The 21,208-nt window shown below is 39.6% G+C and overlaps 2 protein-coding genes across 2 annotated transcripts; one reads left to right on the forward strand and one right to left on the reverse strand.

Moving 5' to 3' along the window:
* The first annotated feature begins 3,682 nt into the window (after positions 1–3,682).
* Positions 3,683–14,690, forward strand: LOC113156276 (myosin-1-like). The gene is made up of 40 exons (XM_026351317.1): positions 3,683–3,713; positions 3,797–3,844; positions 3,928–4,155; positions 4,446–4,589; positions 4,828–4,984; positions 5,088–5,115; positions 5,202–5,316; positions 5,417–5,509; positions 5,596–5,659; positions 5,741–5,839; positions 5,912–6,015; positions 6,085–6,223; positions 6,328–6,446; positions 6,561–6,710; positions 6,794–6,964; positions 7,043–7,349; positions 7,442–7,536; positions 7,624–7,711; positions 7,801–7,918; positions 7,991–8,114; positions 8,474–8,610; positions 8,775–9,030; positions 9,169–9,411; positions 9,500–9,676; positions 9,756–9,901; positions 9,979–10,069; positions 10,141–10,530; positions 10,619–10,745; positions 10,826–10,944; positions 11,355–11,551; positions 11,633–11,816; positions 12,159–12,324; positions 12,472–12,596; positions 12,687–12,995; positions 13,079–13,282; positions 13,386–13,511; positions 13,708–13,878; positions 13,980–14,180; positions 14,279–14,410; positions 14,554–14,690. The coding sequence occupies exons 3-40, from the start codon at positions 3,952–3,954 to the stop codon at positions 14,569–14,571; spliced, it is 5,838 nt and encodes a 1,945-aa protein (XP_026207102.1). The 5' UTR covers positions 3,683–3,713; positions 3,797–3,844; positions 3,928–3,951; the 3' UTR covers positions 14,572–14,690.
* A 2,486-nt stretch (positions 14,691–17,176) lies between these two features.
* Positions 17,177–19,812, reverse strand: LOC113156279. Its single transcript, XM_026351321.1, has 8 exons — positions 19,651–19,812; positions 18,902–19,006; positions 18,688–18,800; positions 18,536–18,590; positions 18,267–18,368; positions 17,568–18,173; positions 17,437–17,473; positions 17,177–17,335 (listed from the first exon to the last, which is right to left on the reverse strand). The coding sequence occupies exons 2-8, from the start codon at positions 18,986–18,988 to the stop codon at positions 17,256–17,258; spliced, it is 1,080 nt and encodes a 359-aa protein (XP_026207106.1). The 5' UTR covers positions 18,989–19,006; positions 19,651–19,812; the 3' UTR covers positions 17,177–17,255.
* Positions 19,813–21,208: the final 1,396 nt, after the last annotated feature.

A 21,208-nucleotide genomic window follows, 5' to 3' on the forward strand; every position in this document is an offset into this window, starting at 1 on the left:
GATGCTCTAATGTTTGAAATACATCATCAGTGTACTGAAGATTTTAAAGAAAACCAAAAGCTAAATCACATAAAAGAACACAATATATTAGAATATCAACACCATGGAAGAGTACAATGATACCTTGAAATATGAATAAAAATTCTTTACATCAAAAACACAAGTAAAAATGCACCCATGTGTGATGTGCACATTTTTATAAGTAAAATCTAGTAGAAAAGAAATACATATAAAATAATATGTTCATTATTATTCAATGATAATATTCATGTATTATACTACTTTATTTATATTTAGAGATCTTCCTAGATATGGAACATGTAAGTTTTATACCAAAATGATTGGAGCTGGGTTTAGTTTTTAAATGCAAATGTAATTGAATGAGCAAATTGAAAAAGTGTGAAATAATAGAAATAATAACAATTTTCATCAAATTCTAACAATTTTGTAAGAATTGTAGAATAAAGAATTTAACTGACTAATTTTTAGGTTCTCAAAAACTATGACATAAACATACTTAAAGCTGGCATGTTCCTACTATCCAGCACCCTGAACAAGACTGCACTGAGAATATCAGGTAACTTTTGAAGGAACAGAAGTCATTTTTTTTATATTTCATTCAGGGTGTTGATATTGTTATATATTGTGTTCTTTTATGTGATTTTGCTTTTAGTTTTGTTGAAAATCTTCAATACTTCAAACTGTTTTTATTTTAATTATTTTAATTTATTTATTCACAACAATACAACTTGTCTTGAAGTGTCTTTACCGTAACATCACAGACAAAATGCGCAACAGAGTTTAAGAGACGCTCACTTGACCTCAGTGACCTGCCCTGTGGCGCTAACCCAGCTAACAATAACTAATGCTGCCTCTCTATAATGGTACTGTAGCCTGTAACAACAGCAATGTCAGTTATGAGGGCCTATGTCTATAAACCTGTGTATAAACCTTTTACCTGATCAATCATAATTTAAATTTGAAATACGTTAGGCCTATGTGAAGAGTGACAGCCCCACATTCCACACAAGTGGCACCTCACACGGGTGGATGAAGTGATTCGGGGGCCCATGTGCATACTTTGGCATGGGGGCCCCATCATCATCATCTTCACCCTTTTCATAGTGAGATTGTTTGTGACAGAATAGACTTTGTTGCTTATTTTCTCTTCTAGGAGCTATGGAGCAACATCATTATTTATTTGGAGTCGTGTTTGTGGCCACCTGATAAACGTAAGTCCAGTATTCACTGTGCTTTGTTTTTAGTCTCTGTCACCTCTTTCATATGTCATCATATTTTCGCGTTGTCATTTGATACGTTTTATTATAAAAGTATTACAGCTGCTTTAAAGAATCGTTATCCAACATTGATTTTATTATTATTTATGATCTTCTTTAGGATTATTCATTCATTATTGCACATGGATGTAAATGTGACTACAATATTAATATGCATAAATGCCCATCCAGTATCCAAATGTTTGATAATGTGTGTGGGTGTGAAAAACTGTTTTTTTTTTTAAATTTTATTTGAATAACAAAAACATCTACAATAAATTTAAATATTTGACTATATTATTAGCAGCTGTCCATCAAATGATACCAAAGTGCATCTCTAACAGATAATAGACTGAGTGACCTCTGCTTAGCAGCCCTTTATTTAGACAACTTGAACTTGACTTGACATTAACTCATAAGCCATGAGATTTCACCATCTGTTGCATTAAAGATTAGATTGAACTCTGGTTGCAATCCATTGCATTCATTTAGGCTTTCTACGACTCACATCTGAAGCACATATTCCGTCAATAAAAAACACACATGCCAGGTGTAAAAAAAGACAAATGAAAAGAAGTCTGTTGCTTCAGCGATAATCCACATTGCATCACTATCCTCACACATCATTGTCCCCTTAAGGAGAGTCCTTAGAAATATGTCACTCCTGATGAACTTCCTAAAGTTGTACATTTTTAAAATGCAGGTAGTTCAAGTTTTAAACACCTCTAAAGTTCAGTAATTATATTGTAGAATAAAAAGAGAGGGCTAGAGAGAGAAGTAAAAAGACAGTTTAAACTATTACATCTGCAAGGAGGTGTAAATGTCAGCTTCAGAATTATGCAGATGTTGTACACACGTCTACCTATAATCCCAATTACCTTTGAAATTTTGTGGTTTAAACAATTGTAGCCTTGTTTTGCTGAAGGCTTCTTCCTCTAAAGGAACAATTAAACTCTGTAAAGTCTTAAACCTTACATTGTAAAGTGCCTTGAGATGACTTCTGTTTTCTGATTTGGCACTTTACAAATAAAACTGAATTGAATTAAATTGAATACAATTGAATTGAAATTGAATAGAACATATTGATTAGTGAACTTGAGAGAAGAAGCAGGTTTGTCTTTTAAACTTTGGAAAGAGGCTTGTTGCTTTTGAACTACTTCAGAGTTGATTTGGGCAAGAGAAAAGCGAGGACACCAAATCTCTGACAGGGCCATTAGCCGAGGGATTCATCAGGCTTTAGTTATAACGTGTCAAAGAAAACGCAGGAGTCATGGATGCATTTTGCGTAATCATTCAAAAACATTTAATAAGCCTCAGCATCAGAGAGGAGGTAAAGTGACTTTAATTAAATATCCTGTTGAAACATAATTATAATGTTTCATGAATTTGGTTTGAATTTGATCATAGTCATACAAGATAAAAACACTAACATTGTTTGTTCACATAGGAAAATCATAATGTAAAGAATTATACCTATGCACTTTTAAATAGTAGCTTAACAGGAGAGGCCACTTTAATGCTGAAGATAGAGGCTATGAAAATGTCAAAATTAACATTAGTGATTTAAGGTATGAGCTCCATGTTGAAAATGTTTCTTATGAAGTGTCTTGTTTAGCACAAGACAGCAAGCAAGATTGTCAGTATTGAACAGCCAATCAGTTTCCCACTCAGTAAAGTCATGCCAGGCTCTACTCACCTCTACTCCATACTTTGCAGTTTGAGCATCTTCTGAAATGTATTTTTTGTAATTGTAAAAGTTTGATCTAAATGGGCCATGTAAGTCAAATATAGTTTAAAGCAACTAGCTAATGCATATTTTAGGGAATGAAGCTGGTGAGACCACACTACTCTGGCCACTTCTTCAGATGAACTTAAAAGGCTGGGCTTATCTCACAAATGTGTGGTGAGTAATATCTACAGTATGCACTGCTGCCAGACTGCAGCTTAATACTACTAAAGAATATTTCTGCAAAGGTTCCAGATATTGACATGTGTGCGCTGGGCTAATGATGGTATTTACGTTAGTTCTAAATGATTTAATAGTTGCTAATTGTGGAGAGACATATTTAATAATGCGGTCTGGTTGTAATCTTCCAAAAACAGTGATTAAGATGCTAAACAAACACTGTCACAGTCTCTGAATGCTTGGAAGGTTAGAGCATCCATGTGAGTCCTGTATCTCCGGCAGAGGTCACCCTCCTTTGGCATTCATATTTTCCTCAAGCTGCAGTTGCTCCCCACCACGGAAATATAACAAAAGCTCAGAGACATCTCCATGATAACGCATGCCAAACTAATCGCTTTTCTCCACCCACATTCATTAGAGGCTTTGACCTAAATATAGGTGTTTGCCAAGTCTCTTAATACAACAAGAGGGACCCTATAAAAGCAGCAAGGGTCAAAGCCGTCTACATTTTTCAGCTGGGACTCCTGCTGGTGAGGACATTCTTCTGTATCTGTATCTGTATCTGTATCTGTATGTTCTATACTGGTAGGATTTCGTCTTGTTTCTGTTTCAGGTGTCTGTATGTGGTGATACATTAGCAGACGTTCTATAGCCAACATAGGTAAGAGTTGATGGTGACCAGCATTACCTATATCTGTTAAAAGATGCCTCCCTGTTTTAACCTTTCATTTTGGGTCGTTTCAGTCCCCTCTGGGGTTTGATTGAGAGATGAGTTCGGATGCTGACATGAGTGTGTTTGGGGAGGCTGCCCCGTACCTGAGGAAACCTGAACGAGAGAGAATCGAAGCCCAAAACAGGCCCTTCGATGCCAAAACAGCGGTGTTTGTAGTGGATCCTAAGGAGCTGTTTGTTAAAGGCACTCTGCAAAGCAGAGATGGTGGCAAAGCGACCGTGAAAAGTGAAGCAGGACAGGTATGTTTGCTGGTGGACAAAGCAAATTTAATTTATTGCAGTAGATTTTTAAAACTACATTCCCCAACTTTTATTGTTTTTTATTATGTCACATTATAAGCTTAACAACGGTACACTCACAGGACAATGAGAAACAAATTCAGTTAATAGAAAATACTATTAGAATTGTTTTAATTTCCTATACTGGCTGTACTTGCAGGCTAATAATCACTCACACTAGTACACTAGAAGTGCTGGCTCTCTCCATGTAGTATTGCTGATGAAGGGCTCATCCCTCTTCACCATCACAGGTTGTAACAGTGAGGGATGATGAAGTCTTCCCCATGAACCCGCCCAAGTTCGACAAGATCGAGGACATGGCCATGATGACCCACCTTAATGAGGCAGCTGTGCTGTACAACCTCAAGGAGCGTTACGCAGCGTGGATGATCTATGTGAGTAATGCAACCTTTCTTTGCTGATGGTCATTGCCACACACAACGCCAGAGGAGCTGAAGGAGCTCAACAGGGAGCATGCATCTTGTTTTCCTGATAAAGAAAGTGTTTTTAAATTTGTTTTTAAAGATCATCTATTATAAATGTGATCACTTTTTTCGTATAACAGTATATAAATAGAAATCTAGATACAAATGAACAAATCAACCCATCTGTGTTTATTTGGTTTTATTCTAGACCTACTCAGGGCTGTTCTGTGTCACTGTGAACCCTTACAAGTGGCTCCCAGTGTACAACCATGAGGTAGTGTTGGCTTACAGGGGCAAAAAGCGCCAAGAGGCTCCACCACACATCTTCTCCATCTCTGACAACGCCTATCAGTTCATGCTCACTGGTAAATTAAAATAAGAAAAAAATTATTATTCTAAATAGTTGTATTTTTTCTGAAGATGGTTCTGATGCAGTGTCTTTCTAATGTGATGATGTTTTTTTTCTAGATAGAGAAAACCAGTCCGTCCTGATCACGTAAGCTGGGTCGGGATGCAACCACTGTAACTTTTCATACTTCTGAAAAGGAAGTACAGTTTCTAATGCTTTCTCCTGTTCTGTAGTGGAGAATCCGGTGCAGGTAAGACTGTCAACACCAAACGTGTCATCCAGTATTTTGCGACAATCGCAGGGTCTGGGGACAGGAAAAAAGAAGTTAGTGTATCTGGAAAATTACAGGTGACATTATGATGTTTTCGCACTCATTAGGCACGCTAACCTTGAAACTTTTAATTCTTTATGTGCATTTAAAGGTCATACTTTCTATCTGTTGCTACAGGGAAATCTGGAGGATCAGATCATCTCTGCTAACCCACTGCTAGAGGCTTTTGGAAATGCCAAAACAGTCAGGAATGATAACTCTTCACGTTTTGTGAGTGAAAAGAAGAAAACTTTGTGAATATCCTTAACTGATTTGTTATTTTGTTTTCTAGATTGTTATTTGTGTTTCTCTTTCAGGGCAAATTCATAAGAATCCATTTTGGAACCACAGGAAAACTGGCTTCCGCTGACATTGAAACTTGTGAGCCAGAATACTTTTGGCGACATGTAAAATTTGGCTGTTACAATCTTTTGCTAAGGTCAGTCTTGTTTGTTTCGGTAGATTTGTTGGAAAAATCCAGAGTAACGTTTCAGCTCGCTTCAGAGAGGAGTTACCACATTTTCTACCAGATCATGTCCAACAAGAAGCCTGAGCTAATAGGTAATTTAAAATGTAAAGTTTTATACAATGTGCATTTTTATTACAAGACTTGTGTTGTTATTTTCCTTCCAGAGACTCTGCTCATCACCACTAACCCCTACGACTACCCATTCGTAAGCCAAGGAGAGATCAGTGTGGCCAGTATTAACGACAGTGAAGAACTGATGGCCACTGATGTGAGTCACATTTCCTTTTTCTTCCATCACTGCTCACATGGTACTTACATCAGCTCAACCTGCTTTCAGAGTGCAATCGACATCCTCGGCTTCACTGGAGAGGAGCGCATTGGCATCTACAAGCTAACAGGTGCTGTGATGCATTATGGGAGTATGAAGTTCAAGCAGAAGCAGAGGGAGGAGCAGGCAGAGCCAGATGGAACAGAGGGTGATTGTCAATTATGTGTACCTTAACCTTTTATTTCCTTTTTTTGGTATATTTATTCAAACTTATTTGTTAATAATTGTCTTATTTTATCTTTCTTTGAGCAGTGGCTGACAAAGCGGCTTATCTGATGGGTCTGAACTCTGCTGATCTGCTGAAAGCACTGTGTTACCCTAGAGTAAAAGTTGGAAATGAGTATGTGACCAAAGGGCAGACTGTTCAGCAGGTGTATATATGTTACATTATGAATTGTATATGACTTCTTATTAGCAGTATATTACTCCTTATACGAGTTTGTCACATGTTAATCATTTGTTGTATTCTAATAACCTGTATTCAGGTCTACAACGCTATTGGGGCTTTGGCCAAATCAGTCTATGAGAAGATGTTCCTGTGGATGGTTCTACGCATTAACCAGATGCTGGACACAAAGCAACCCAGGCAGTTCTTCATTGGAGTCCTGGACATTGCCGGGTTTGAAATCTTTGATGTAAGTTAACATTAAGCAGCAGTTTTACTGGATCCTAAAATGTCTTTCTGTATTTGTTGTACATTAAATGGTTTGTTCTGCAGTACAACAGCCTGGAACAGCTATGTATCAATTTCACCAATGAGAAACTGCAGCAGTTTTTCAACCATCACATGTTTGTGCTGGAACAAGAGGAGTATAAAAAAGAAGGCATCGAATGGCAGTTCATTGATTTTGGGATGGACCTGGCTGCTTGTATAGAGCTTATTGAAAAGGTTGGTGTAGTCAAACATCATTTTATAAAGTTATGATTTATGTTTCTGTGTAAAACATATTTTGACTGTCCTCAACAGCCAATGGGCATTTTTTCCATCCTGGAAGAAGAGTGTATGTTTCCTAAGGCTTCAGACACCACCTTCAAAAACAAGCTGTATGATCAACATCTTGGTAAATCCAACAATTTCCAGAAGCCCAAGCCTGTCAAAGGCAAGCCTGAGGCTCACTTTTCCTTGGTTCACTATGCTGGTACTGTGGACTACATCATCACAGGCTGGTTGGACAAGAACAAGGACCCACTCAATGAAACAGTAGTTCAGCTCTACCAAAAAGCTAGCCTCAAACTACTGGCCTTTCTCTATTCCACCTACGCTTCATCAGATGGCAAGAACTGTTTGGGTTCTAAAGTTTTTGTTCTCATTTTAAGGTCTTACTCTAGCCTTATATCGAAGAATAACGCATTTTATCTTTTTTAGAAAACACTGGTGGAGGTGTTGGAACTGGAACTGCTGCTAAGAAAGCAGCAAAGAGGAAGGGCTCATCCTTCCAAACTGTGTCAGCCCTGTTCCGGGTAACTGCATACTACATTCATACTTAGATGCAAAGGATGATTGTGGTTTTCTGTGGCAAAGCTGTGATAATGGATAATCTGTTACAGGAGAACCTGGGAAAGCTAATGACAAATCTCAGAAGCACCCATCCTCACTTTGTCAGGTGTCTGATTCCAAATGAGACAAAAACTCCAGGTACTTTATTTCATGTTACAGACACTCTTTGTCAGACTTTTTAAATTGTATCTTAGATGGCTTGATTATAAAAAGACTCTGACTTTCAGGGATTATGGAACACCACCTGGTTATCCATCAACTACGATGTAATGGCGTGCTGGAAGGAATCAGGATATGTAGGAAGGGCTACCCCAGCAGAATCTTGTATGGGGATTTCAAGCAAAGGTAAAAAGCAGTAAAGCAATTATTGCTTAAATTAGAAAACAACCTTTGTTTTATTCATGTTTTTTCTTGCAGGTACAAAATACTGAATGCTAGTGTGATCCCTGAAGGACAATTTATTGACAACAAGAAAGCTGCTGAGAAGCTCTTGGGGTCTATTGATGTGGATCACACCCAGTATAAGTTTGGGCATACCAAGGTAAATTAATATTTGGTTTTAAATTTACACAGTGGTAATGTTACTTTCCACTTTCCACTCAAGTGGAAAAATGTTTTCTTACCTTCCGAACACAGGAGCTTTATGACTTAAAATTACAAAGACCTTCAAAAACTACAGTGTTGTTAGAGAGTAGAGGGAGCCACTGTGGTGTAGCGAGAAAAGGCTGCAATCACAGGTTCAAATCTAGTCATTCAGACCAGATGTCAACACTTGCAGTCAACACGTCACTCCCACATTTTACCCTTTAGACTACAAAACCGATGTTAAGACATAGTAGTTTTAATACAACTGTAACTGTAAGTATGGTATGATTAACCAAAAAGGAGTGTTTTCTGTAGGTGTTCTTCAAAGCAGGACTCTTGGGTTTACTAGAAGAAATGAGGGATGACAAACTTGCCTCTCTTATCACCATTACTCAAGCCTTATGCCGTGGCTTTCTCAGAAGGAAGGAGTTCCAGAAAATGATGGCGAGAAGGTAATCACAATTATGGTAGATTTAATGACACATATTCAAGTAGTGTACATGTGCTTTCAAAAACTGTAGGTGTTTCTACATCACAAGTTTGCTGCTTAGTTAGGCATGTTTTTGAATGGCTCATGCTGATCCCAGGTGCTAGAAATGAACTCATCACTTTCTAGGGAATCCATTTACATCATCCAATACAACATTCGTGCTTTCATGAATGTAAAACACTGGCCGTGGATGAAGCTCTATTTCAAGATCAAGCCACTCTTAAGGAGCGCTGAGACTGAGAAGGAGATGGCCATGATGAAAGTTGAGTTTGCTAAGTGTAAGGAGGATTTAGCCAAAGCTGAGACAAAGAGGAAGGAGCTGGAAGCCAAAATGGTTTCCCTGCTTCAGGAGAAGAATGACTTATGTCTGCAGATTCAATCTGTGAGTACTAAAAACATGTTTCTTGCAATGTACTGCATATATAAGTGTACATATATTTATATACTGTAGATACAAATAAAAGAAGACCTATATGCTATATACATGAAAATGGATATTATGTTATGTTTTCCGAATTAGGAAAGTGAGAGTCTGGCAGATGCAGAGGAAAGGTGTGAAGGTCTGATAAAGAACAAGATCTTGCTGGAGGCGAAGGCCAAAGAACTCAGTGAGAGGCTAGAGGATGAGGAGGAGGTAAATGCTGAACTGACCGCCAAGAAGAGGAAGCTGGAGGATGAGTGCTCTGAGCTGAAGAAAGACATCGATGACTTGGAACTCACTCTGGCTAAAGTAGAAAAGGAAAAACATGCCACCGAAAACAAGGTACTGTAGAGTGTGTGTGCTAAATGGTCGTCAGATCACCAAACTGAGTCTGTCTCGTAATTACTTTCATATCAACTTTCACATTAAGGTGAAGAATCTGACTGAGGAAATGTCCTCTCTTGATGATACCATCACCAAATTATCCAAGGAAAAGTTGGCCCTGCAGGAGGCCCACCAGCAGACACTGGATGACCTGCAAGTAGAGGAGGACAAAGTCAATTCTCTGACTAAGAATAAGATCAAGCTGGAACAACAAGTTGATGACGTAGGTTTAAGGCCACTAGTTTTGTAAATCATACCATGCGTGGCTTGATAATTGTACTCATAACCGGTGCATGTGTTAGCTTGAGGGCTGTCTAGAACAAGAGAAGAAGGCCCGGATGGATGTCGAGAGGGCCAAAAGGAAGCTTGAAGGAGATCTAAAGCTATCCCAGGAATCCATAATGGATTTGGAAAATGACAAGCAACAGCTGCAGGAGCACCTTAAGAAGTATGCAGTATGCAGTGCTTAAAAATAACAAATACTGAAAACATCACCTAATCATATGGCTTGGTTTTACATAACAGGAAAGACTTTGAATTCAGCCAAATTCTAGGCAAAATTGAGGATGAGCAGAGCGCAGCTGTGCTAGCCCAGAAGAGAATCAAAGAACTTCAGGTAATAAAAATAAATTTAAGTGAGCAATTCCGGCAAGTTAATGGATAACCTTTGATATTTGTTTTACACAGGCCCGTGTGGAAGAGCTGGAAGAGGAGATTGAAGTGGAGCGTGTTGCCAGAGCTAAAGTCGAAAAACAAAGGTCTGACTTGTCCAGGGAGCTAGAGGAGCTCAGTGATAGGCTGGAGGAGGCTGGAGGAGCCACCGCTGCTCAGATAGAGATGAACAAGAAGCGAGAGGCAGAGTTTCAGAAACTGAGACGAGACCTCGAAGAGTCAACGCTCCACCATGAGGCCACCACTGCAGCTTTGAGGAAGAAACATGCTGACAGTGTGGCTGAGCTGGGAGAGCAGATTGACAACCTGCAGAGAGTCAAACAGAAGCTGGAGAAGGAGAAGAGTGAGTACAAAATGGAAACTGATGACCTGTCCAGCAACATAGAGGCTATGGTCAAGGCAAAGGTAAGCTGCACAAGTACAATAAGTACATAAGATCAGAAAGTTAAGTTAAGAGTTTAAATTTGACTAATACACATTACAATTATATCAGGTCAATTATGAGAAGCTGTGCCACTCTTTGGAAGACCAACTGAGTGAACTGAAGGCGAAAAATGACGAGAACGGTCGTCTGATCACTGAAATAAACACTCAAAGGGCAAAACTTCAGCATGAAAATGGTACGCACCAGAGTTCCAGCTCATTTTCACTGACATTTAGAGCCTGCAGCCACTTTTTAAATAGTTTTTCAAATGTCCAGGGGAGTTTTCTCGTAACCTTGAGGAGAAAGAAGCGATACTCTCCCAGATGTCCAGGGCGAAGCTTGCCTTCACTCAGCAAATTGAGGAACTCAAGAGACAAGTTGAAGAGGAAATGAAGGTTTGATGCATTACTTCGCTCTACTGCTGCAATCAGTCACTGCTTGTTATTAAAAGTTGCTGAAGTTTTAAGTTTAGCAACAAATGGTTCTCTCCTCCTAAGAGGTTTGGAGGTTTGTAGTTTTATATTTTGGCAAATATATTTATTCACCTTCATATAGATATGAGTTAATTATTTTTGCAGTTGTTTCTCCCTGATTCTCATATTTATGTCAAGCTAAGCTATTAGTCTGCTGGCTCTATTATCATAATTAGCATGTAGTTATGACAATGGTTTCATCTAAGTCAAGCAAGATATCAAGTTAGTGTATTTTCCAAAATGTCAAACTGGACGTGACTATTAATAGCACGAATATTCGAACTTCTACATAAATTCAGATTAAAAGAAATGCTCCTCTGTTTCTACGACAGGCTAAGAATGCCCTCGCTCATGCTCTCCAGTCTGCTCGTCATGACTGTGATTTGCTAAGGGAGCAGTTTGAGGAGGAGCAGGAAGCCAAAGATGAGCTCCAGAGAGCAATGTCAAAGGCCAACGGTGAGGTTGCCCAGTGGAGAACCAAATACGAGACAGATGCAATTCAGCGCAATGATGAGCTGGAGGAAGCCAAGTGAGAATGGTTCTAATACTGTATAACAGATATGTAGACTTTAGAGATGCTTTAAAAGCAATGGATATGTGTGATTTGCAGGAAAAAGCTTGCCCAGCGTCTGCAAGAGGCTGAAGAGGCCATTGAGGCTGTGAATGCCAAGTGCTTGTCTTTAGAGAAGACAAAGCAGAGGCTTCAAGGAGAGGTGGAGGACCTCATGGCTGATGTGGAAAGGGCAAATGCTCAAGCAGCTAGCCTGGATAAAAAGCAGAAAAGCTTTGATAAGGTACTAAAGACCCTAGATTTATGCACAATTATTATAAATATATGCTATAATATGTGAACTGCAACAAACGCTGATGCAGAGTAAAATCTGCTACATTGTCATTCTCAAAAAGTTTTATCAACTAAACTCTATTGTTGATTGACATGCTAAAGAATAGTGAATCAGCCCAGCTCTAGCTTATGAAAGCCTTCATATTTACTGCTTGGAGAAGTTTTGATGTGATCATTTTACCAGCGGTGTCTTATACAGTAGAAGACTTGAGTAGCATGAGCAAAGACAGCCATCACACTCAAAGTCAGACAAACTATTCTTATCCAGACCAGTGGGATTTGTCTTTCGTAGGTTCTGTCTGAGTGGAAGCAGAAGTATGAGGAGAGTCAGGCTGAGCTGGATGGATCACTGAAAGAGTCTCGCTCCCTCAGTACTGAGCTCTTCAAAATGAAGAACTCTTATGAGGAAGCTCTGGAGCAGCTCGAGGTCCTAAAACGAGAGAATAAAAACCTGCAACGTATGTATATTAGTGCAGGAAATGATTGCATTTTAGAAAAGCCCCAACTCCCCAACTCTGCAGTAATGTTCATTAAGTTTAATAATGTTTGTTAAAAGAAAAATAAAGTGGTTGTTGGGAATATGTGACATGTTTTGGTATTTTTAGAGGAAATCTCTGATCTGACTGAACAACTTGGAGAGAATGGCAAAGCCATCTATGAGCTGGAGAAAGCAAAGAAACAAACTGAGACTGAGAAGACAGAGATCCAGACTGCTCTGGAAGAGGCTGAAGTAACTCTGTGTGACATTACAAATGAGCTTCTTCTTGCAATCATTTCTTGTTTTGGCAGATTCTTATTTTTGTTTTAATCCCTTCTACAGGCTTCTCTGGAACACGAGGAATCCAAAATCCTCCGTATCCAGCTGGAGCTCACTCAGACTAAAGGGGAAGTCGATCGCAGGCTGGCGGAGAAGGATGAGGAGATAGAACAGATGAAACGCAACCACCAGCGCATTGTGGAAACCATGCAGTCTGCGCTAGATGCTGAGATACGCAGTAAGAATGATGCTATGAGAATCAGGAAGAAGATGGAGACTGATCTCAATGAGATGGAGATCCAGCTGACCCATGCCAATCGTCAGGCCGCTGAAGCCCAGAAGCAGCTGAGGAACATGCAAGTCCACCTCAAGGTCAAGGATTGTTCATCGCCACCTTTAACACGACAATATGTTGTAGTAAAATGTAGAAAGCTTTTACCATCCTTTCTCTACAGGAGCAAACACTTCATCTTGATGAGGCGCTGCGCAACCAGGAGGACTTGAAGGAGCAGGTGGCTGTGGTGGAGCGCCGGAGCAGCCTGATGCAGGCAGAGGTGGAGGAGCTCAGGGCTGCTTTGGAGCAGTCGGAAAGAAGCCGCAAGCTGGCTGAACAGGAGCTGACTGATGCCTGTGAGAGAGTGGGGTTGCTGCACTCTCAGGTGGGAATCAGCTCATTTTGTTTTATAGAATGCGGTCTTTAATTTGACTGCACCCAAACCAGTTTTGCTCTTCTCTATATGAACATCACTCCTGTTGCTGCAGAACACCAGTCTTCTCAATTCCAAGAGGAAGTTGGATGCGGATGTGAGCCAGCTGCAGGGTGAAGTGGAGGAGGCAATCCAAGAGGCCCGCAATGCAGAGGAGAAAGCCAAGAAGGCAATCACTGATGTAAATATCTAATACCTCTGTAAATATGTCTATATTTAGCTATTAGAAATTTATGTAGAATGATTAGGAACTATAAGAGAATTATCGATCAAACTGTGATGGTCCAGCTTGATTGTGATCATTTGTTTTCTTCATTTTTTTATGTAATGAAAAGTTTCTAAATGAAAAAGCAGCTTAACTTGCTGTGTGAATGTAGGCAGCCATGATGGCAGAGGAGCTGAAGAAAGAGCAGGACACCAGCAGTCACCTGGAGAGGATGAAGAAGAACCTGGAGGCCTCTGTGAAGGATCTGCAGCACCGTCTGGATGAAGCTGAGAACCTGGCATTGAAGGGGGGCAAGAAGCAGCTCCAGAAACTGGAAGCCCGGGTATGACAGTGTGAGATTGGCGTTATCTGCAGCAGTATTAGCAGCATTGTTTACAGCATTAAATAGAACTGATGTTAGATTTCTGGGGTTTTGACGTGTAGGTGCGTGAACTGGAGGGTGAAGTGGAGGGTGAGCAGAAAAGAGCCACCGATGCGATCAAGGGAATCCGGAAATACGAGAGGAGAGTCAAGGAGCTTACTTACCAGACTGAAGAGGACAGGAAGACTGTTCTGAGACTGCAGGACCTGGTAGACAAGCTGCAACTCAAAGTCAAGGCGTACAAACGTCAGAACGAAGAAGCTGTAAGATCTACTCATCATTTTCTCTCATCATTTCTCAGTTTTAGGTTTTTATTGGGATTATACAGTAAGTTATTACGATGGAGGGTTTTTTTCTGCAGGAGGAGCAGGCCAACGCACATCTTGCTAAGCTTAGAAAGGTGCAGCATGAGCTGGAGGAGGCACAGGAGAGAGCCGATATCGCTGAGTCCCAGGTCAACAAGATGAGAGCCAAGACCAGAGAGTTTGGAAAGGTAACTTTTTATACAGTACTTTGATTTAGTGCGGTTGATTTTAATACTTATGAAAAACGATACACATGTTCTTCCTTTCTTCTTCTTTCTTTCTCTTTGCTCTTCCTTTCTTACAAAACCTTTCCTTCCCTGTCTTCTCTCAGGGTGCTGAATCTGAGTAACCCTGGCAGTGATGACACATCCTCTGTGCAAGCCCTTAGTCCAAGTAACTAGAAACTCAGTAAAGTTAACAAACCCTATTGTCATGCAGTGAAACAGTAACAAAATAAAGTGGTGTGAGGCATTAGCTTTGTCTGTTTTATTTTCTGCATGTGTAATGACAGCCCCCAAAATCTGAGCAGCAGCCCACGCAATAATCCGTTTCTAATCATCCGTCACAATCCTGTTTGTGAAAATCAAGACAGATGAATGGAAATTTAGCATTTGTCATAGGTCTTGACGTATTGGCAGACTAGTATGAGATTTATAGTGCTAATTGGTTTCGTAGAAGGAGCGTGTGGTTTACACAGTGTAATTCACCCTCAGTGTGTGTAGTTAGCATCTCATTTGAGCAACTGTTTGCAGAGATCAGTGCAAATCCCAGCTGAAGGCCTGCTGACATTTACATCCAGAGCTAAAATAGCTGTCCTCTTCACTGTCACTTGTCTTCATACACTACCTAATGCTAGCTTGAGAGCAGCGGATCAACCGTGATTAGGCCAGTGTCATCAAAGGACCATATGGACCAGTGAGAAAGCCTCCAGGGGATTCATTCAAGATGAAGCATGTCTTTAGCTGTGTCACTCCATCCTTGAACCTGTTTGTTTAGCGCGTCAGACAGAGGGAGTCTGTGCTGTTTTCATTTGTTCCTCCGTCTTAAAGTCCTCATCGTTCCAGGAATTTAATTTGTCTGACACCCAGATTAGAAGTTAAAGTATGACGTGGAATTGTAATAGTCATCAGCATGTCTTAACTTAAAGTAAAAAGAGTTTTAATTGGATTTCTGTCAAGATCATCTGCCTGCCTGAGTACAAAGAAAACTAAGCAGCAAGCACGACAACAATATGCCTAGTATTATTATTTAGTACATTTCAAATCCATTATTAAATGTTAACTAATAACGTAAATACAATAGCAGATTTAAAAAGGTTTCCTTAATTATCTGGAACATGTCATCAAATGTAATAGGTTAAAATTATTTACAGTGTGGAATGTAACTTTCTAAAGTTAGCTGCCTTACTTTGGGACAAATATTGTAACTACTGAACTGCAAAGGTCGTATCATCATGATCAAAGTGTTAATAAGAACTACACCCTGCTAGTAATGACTCAAACAAGACTCATTTAAATCTTAATTTAGTCCACCAACTTGAATTATCCAGAACGTTCAACTCCAGTGCAGTTGTACAGTGACCTGGAACAAGTTACAGATAACATTAGGTTTAAAACTGTCTACAGCATCCACTTTAATGAGGTCAAAGGTCATCAACCAACCACATCTCATGGTAGAGGCCATCAACAAAGATGGGGGTTACCATCTCTCCTGGATGTTATCACATCAGAGGTTGAAGTCGATCTGAAAAAACACTGCCCGTCCAAAAAGAAGTCACACACTCTAATATTTCGTTAAACTGCCTTTAGCTTTGATTACTGCACACACTCACTGTGGCATCGTTTTAAAAAGCTTCTGCTATGTCACTTCACCTGCCTCTCTTTTTACCCTGATGCTCCCATCACTCTGGAACAGGGTAAATCTGGACTCATCAGTCCACATGGCCTTCTTCCAGGGTCCAATCTTTATGCTCCCTTGAAAATTGAAGCCTTTTTTTTAGTAGCCTCACTGACGGTGGTTTTCTTAAGGCTACACAGCTGTTTGGTCCCAATCCTTTGAGTTCCCTTCACATGGTGCGTATGGAAATGCTCTTACTGTCACTATCACTATTAAACATAGCCGTAAGACTGGATGTGGCTGAAGGATGTCAGTGTGTAGGAATAAGCAAACAAGGCTCTACTGCCATCTCACTTAAACTCGAGGCAAACTCAACTCTTAAACACAGCTTAATCTTTTAACTTAAAGACACCTGTCAATTTAGTGCCATTGTTGCTTCCCACAAACTTTTTCATCTGCTGTATCTCACCTCTCTAATTAATATTGATCTACTCTGTACTTTTGTACAAAATAACAACAAAAAGATTCATGAGTGGCCCTTGATTAGAGATCGTTTAGTTATCTATTGTTTAAAATAGTAATAAACATCAAATGAAAACAAAAGTTCATTTTCAAATACTTTTTTATGCAATAACCTTCTCTGTCATGGATATGTACAGTGACCTCTGTGTCTGTCATCATTTATCAGTGAAGGATAATAAGACATCACATTAGTTTGACAAGGACGCAGCTGTGAAGGCCAGTCTCAGGAATCTCAGGCATTAAGCAAGATAGACGATCAATCAAGATCACTCAAATAACCTTTATTCTCTAAATCTCTCATATTCTGATGATTCTTACTTGTGATGTCAGAGACATTTCTCACTGTACGTTAGTTTCACTGTATCCTGGGATTGTGTAATATTGCATTATCCACAACTAGAGGGCTCCCTTGAACAAGACATGTCCTTGTCCTTACTGCAGGCATTCAAATAGCCTTTAACGCAGAAAGGAAATGGAATTGCACTAGGAATTTCTAACTAGTGATGCTTTAAATATTTAATATTATTTGTGGATGTAAATAAAATACATTATGCAAACAATAACTGCACAAAACAAAATATGAGGGCTCCTGATACTTTACTATAATAGAATTTAATAAGTAAATATTATTAGTGTTATTGAGAAGTAGAGAAAGTTCCAAATGTGAATTATTCCTCAGACACGTATCATCTTTTTCCACAAACGACTGAAGAACACCATCATTCCCTGCTTCTCTTCTTTGTTCTTCTTCTCATCTGTTGATCAGGCAGGAAAAACAACACAAAGTACTGGAGTATTATATTATTATATTGCTGCATTATTCTGGGATTATTCTTTAAAAGTCACATTTTCTTACCAGTCATCTGTTGGACTGACACACAGCACCCTCGAGTCTAAAGAAAATTCATAAATCAAAAAAGTCATCCATTTCACAGCATCTTTAAATATCTTCTTACTGCAGGACAGTATTAAAACTACTTCAATTACCACAGGTTCCTCCTCAGTAGAAAGCAGATGGAGCGGAGCACTCTGTACCCTGTCATCCATGTCCTGGATAGCACAGATTACACCCTCTCTAGCAATGAAGAAGCTTTCATCAAAGTCCATGAGGTGGAAGGCTTTGGAGCGATTAAGAAATCTTTTGTAAATGGCTTTGACCATGTCCCAGGCCACTGATGTGCAGATACGCAGAAGACGAGCTCTCGTGAAAGATGTATCCAGGCAGAAACAAGTAGCTGCTGCCTCGGCCAGCAGTGTGCCAATGTGAGTGCTGGCAGCTTTTGTCCGGCTTCTCAGATCCGAGGTCAAACTGAAATCCCTGCTCTCAAGTGGAACCTCTGAAGGCTTGACCTCAACAAGTGGCTCTGGTTCGTCCAGGAGGAACTTCAGAGCTATATCCACCACCTGTGGTAGTAAAGGTATGGTAGTCTGCTGCAGCTTGGTGAACAGTGCTAGTTTGACGCACTTGCTGGTGTGGGAGCCCGTAAAAGAAGAGAGCAGCTTGTTGGACAGGTGGCAGAGGAAGATCCATGCATCCTGCTCTGCTTTGGGGCGGAACACTGAGAGAAACATTTGCAGCCCGGCCAGTGTAACCTTCATATGGTAGAGAAAGACAGAAGTGAAGCCCTGTAAGGGGCTATAGTTAACAAGAAGTGTAACTCTGAAATGGTTGGACGTTTTCTTTACCTTTCTTCTGAACTGCAGGGACAGGTATGTCTCTTTTTTAAGGACCTCACAGAGCTCCTGCTCCATCTGATTTAGACAAAGGCGTCTCACTGAGGTCCAGGCCTGTGCACATAACTCATTTCTCAGTGTCAGCTGGTATCGGTATCATTCATGTCACAATTATGTAATGTCTAATCTGTGTAGAACTGCTGGTAAGTATACAGTAAGATGGTCCCTTTCTGATGAGTGATAGAAAGATGGATCATGCACTCAGAGTGGTATTTATTTACCATTTCAGCCAGGAGGAGCTTTCTTACTTCCATCGACTTTGTTGCTTCCTGGAACCTTTCAATACAAGAAAAACATTTTAAACATTGTTGGCCGTGTCATCTAATTTTTTTGCGCATTTGGAATCAGTTTGAATCTGTCACTGTGAACTCACTCCTCCAAGAAGCTTCTCCCAGCCAGCAGCCAGGCCTTCATATCTTTTGCAGATAAATAAATGGGGACTTGATACTGCTGCTTCATGAGCATAAACTGCCTCATGAGCATCTTCTGTAAGACAGAACGAATCAGCTGAGCCTCAGAGAAGCCTCACTGTGGCCTACACATACACATAGTACGGATCAGTGCCCATTTACAGCGGTAAGACTGACCTCTGCTTGATAACGCTGGTGCTCTCTCACTGAGAAAGAAGATGGACTCATGTGATGGATTTGCGTAAGAATAAAGTCAGCCTCCATGTTGAACGCGGGTCAAACCTCAAACACACAAGATCAGATGTTTTTTTTTTGTATATAGCATAGCTAGACTTCAGGTGGATGTAGCCCTTTGTGATGATTTGATGTAAATGCATCATTTAAACAAAGGAAGGCGTGACTAACAATATTAATTAACACATACAAGCAATACTAATATTAGTGCTGTGTTTGTGTTGTGTTGGGGAAACAAGAGTCCTAGAGGTAAATATAGATTAATCCACTCTGGGGAGAAGGATGGAAATAGTTTCCATAGAAACAACACAGGACTGTTCACGAAGTAGTCCATGATGGTAATTGTCTGTTAGTCTAACTTACTTTACTTAATGCTGACTGACTAGCTTAGCTAACTGTCTACATATCCCATTTACAGTAACATCAGCTACATTACATTTTACAAATATTCATCAATTTCTTTGTTATAAACTGAATTTTATTAAGTCGAAGCGCTGTCAAGCTCATAATTTTAGCAATTTAGTTAGCGAAACAACATGATGTGGACAATGTTGTTCACACTTGGCATCATTTTGTTGAAAAAAAGTCACCAAACCACCATAAAATAGCCCGACTTTCAGAAATGTAACGTTGTCCTTTATAATAAAGGAAATGTTCCAAACAAAGACAGTGACAAATGGGACTTCACATACCTGACACGAAGAGAAAAGATAGTTTCAGATGGTTTGAAAGCTGATCGACTCTGAACTGATCCCTCAGGCTGTGTGTGTGTGCGTGTGTGAGTGTGTGTGTATGAGTGTGTGTGTGTGTGTGTGTGGGTGTATGTCCGTGTGTGGAATATATCTAACGCTACTACTAATGATCATCTGCATCATTCTGATGCTTGTTGTCAACAAATGGTTACCACGGGGCTCATATTCAAAACAAAGCAGAACCCATATTAACCATGGACCACCTTCTAAATCTGAATTAAAAGAAATGTCACAGATCACTGAACCGTAAAGCTGCAAAAGTACAACTTTTGGGAATGAAACAAGTGTTAGCGTAAGGCCTCCTTCAGCCCTCCCACTCCCTCGTGTCCTACTCTCTCAGTCATACATATTTTTAAAGAATTCTTTTTTTCTTTCTGATTGTGTAAGAAATGTGAAGCGTTCATTTGAGCTTTTAAAAAATAAAACGAGGCCACATAAAGTCTTAGTCCTAAAGGTTTTTTGAATGTATTTGTGTTTTATACAAAAGAATCTATTAAAATGTACTTAGAGTAAGTAAGAGGAAGTAATATATATGAAATAGCATATCATCGTTTGCCAAAATAAAACAAACTTATTATAACTTATTACTAATACTCTGTCTGTTGATCTATTAAGTGACTAATCGTTGAGGTTTCGGAGGCTGTATATTGCCCTCTGACACAGATTTAATGAACTCATGCTGTATGTGTCTCTCTTTACGTCTGTTTCCATGAGTGTAACAGCTTTTCTCTATTTTTGGTGCCTAGTTACTCCTGCTGTGATGTCACCACAGCACACACATCTAAACAGTTCTCGTCTTTAACCTGTAGTCTGTAGTAGAGAGCCGGTGTGTGGTTCGGGTACGGCTCATCACTTTTCACTTTTGGATACATTTACACAAATGCAAACATGCAATTTAATAACTAAGTAGAAAACATAATAGAGCTATGTGCTCATAATCTGATAATCTGTCTATTCTATTCAGAGTTCTTATAGAGTGAAGTAAATGAAAATGAAAACCACAGTGCAATCTGTTGTACAGTGTGTTAGTGTGACTTGTTAGAACCAGACTAATGTATCACACTAAAGAACAGTTCAAAAGAGGAACTATCAAGTTTTGTCACTGCTGCTCAGGAGCAAAGCTTCTTCATTTGAAATGAAACGTCTAGTGTGACACAATAAAGCTGTTAAATAAAATGACAACAATACTGTTGACAGCAAGTGTTAATCTTACTCACCTTAATTCATAAAACAAAACTCAGTTTTCTTTTTGTTCAACCAACCCGAATGCATTTATTGCTCTCCTGTCCTTTATTTTACTACAGCTTCCACTTAATCAGCACTAACTGCAGAGGACTTCCTCTATATGGTAAACCACTAATGACATGAAAGAAAAGGAGCAGAAACAGCAGAAAACACATAGATACAGCTATAATGGGAAGGTATAGCAACAAAAGACAGACAAATGTGACATTAAATCATCTTTATGTGGAGGTAGCATCTAAAAAAAAGTAAAGAC

Source organism: Anabas testudineus, chromosome 19 (genome assembly GCF_900324465.2).
Source record: "Anabas testudineus chromosome 19, fAnaTes1.2, whole genome shotgun sequence".
NCBI classification, from domain to species: domain Eukaryota; kingdom Metazoa; phylum Chordata; class Actinopteri; order Anabantiformes; family Anabantidae; genus Anabas; species Anabas testudineus.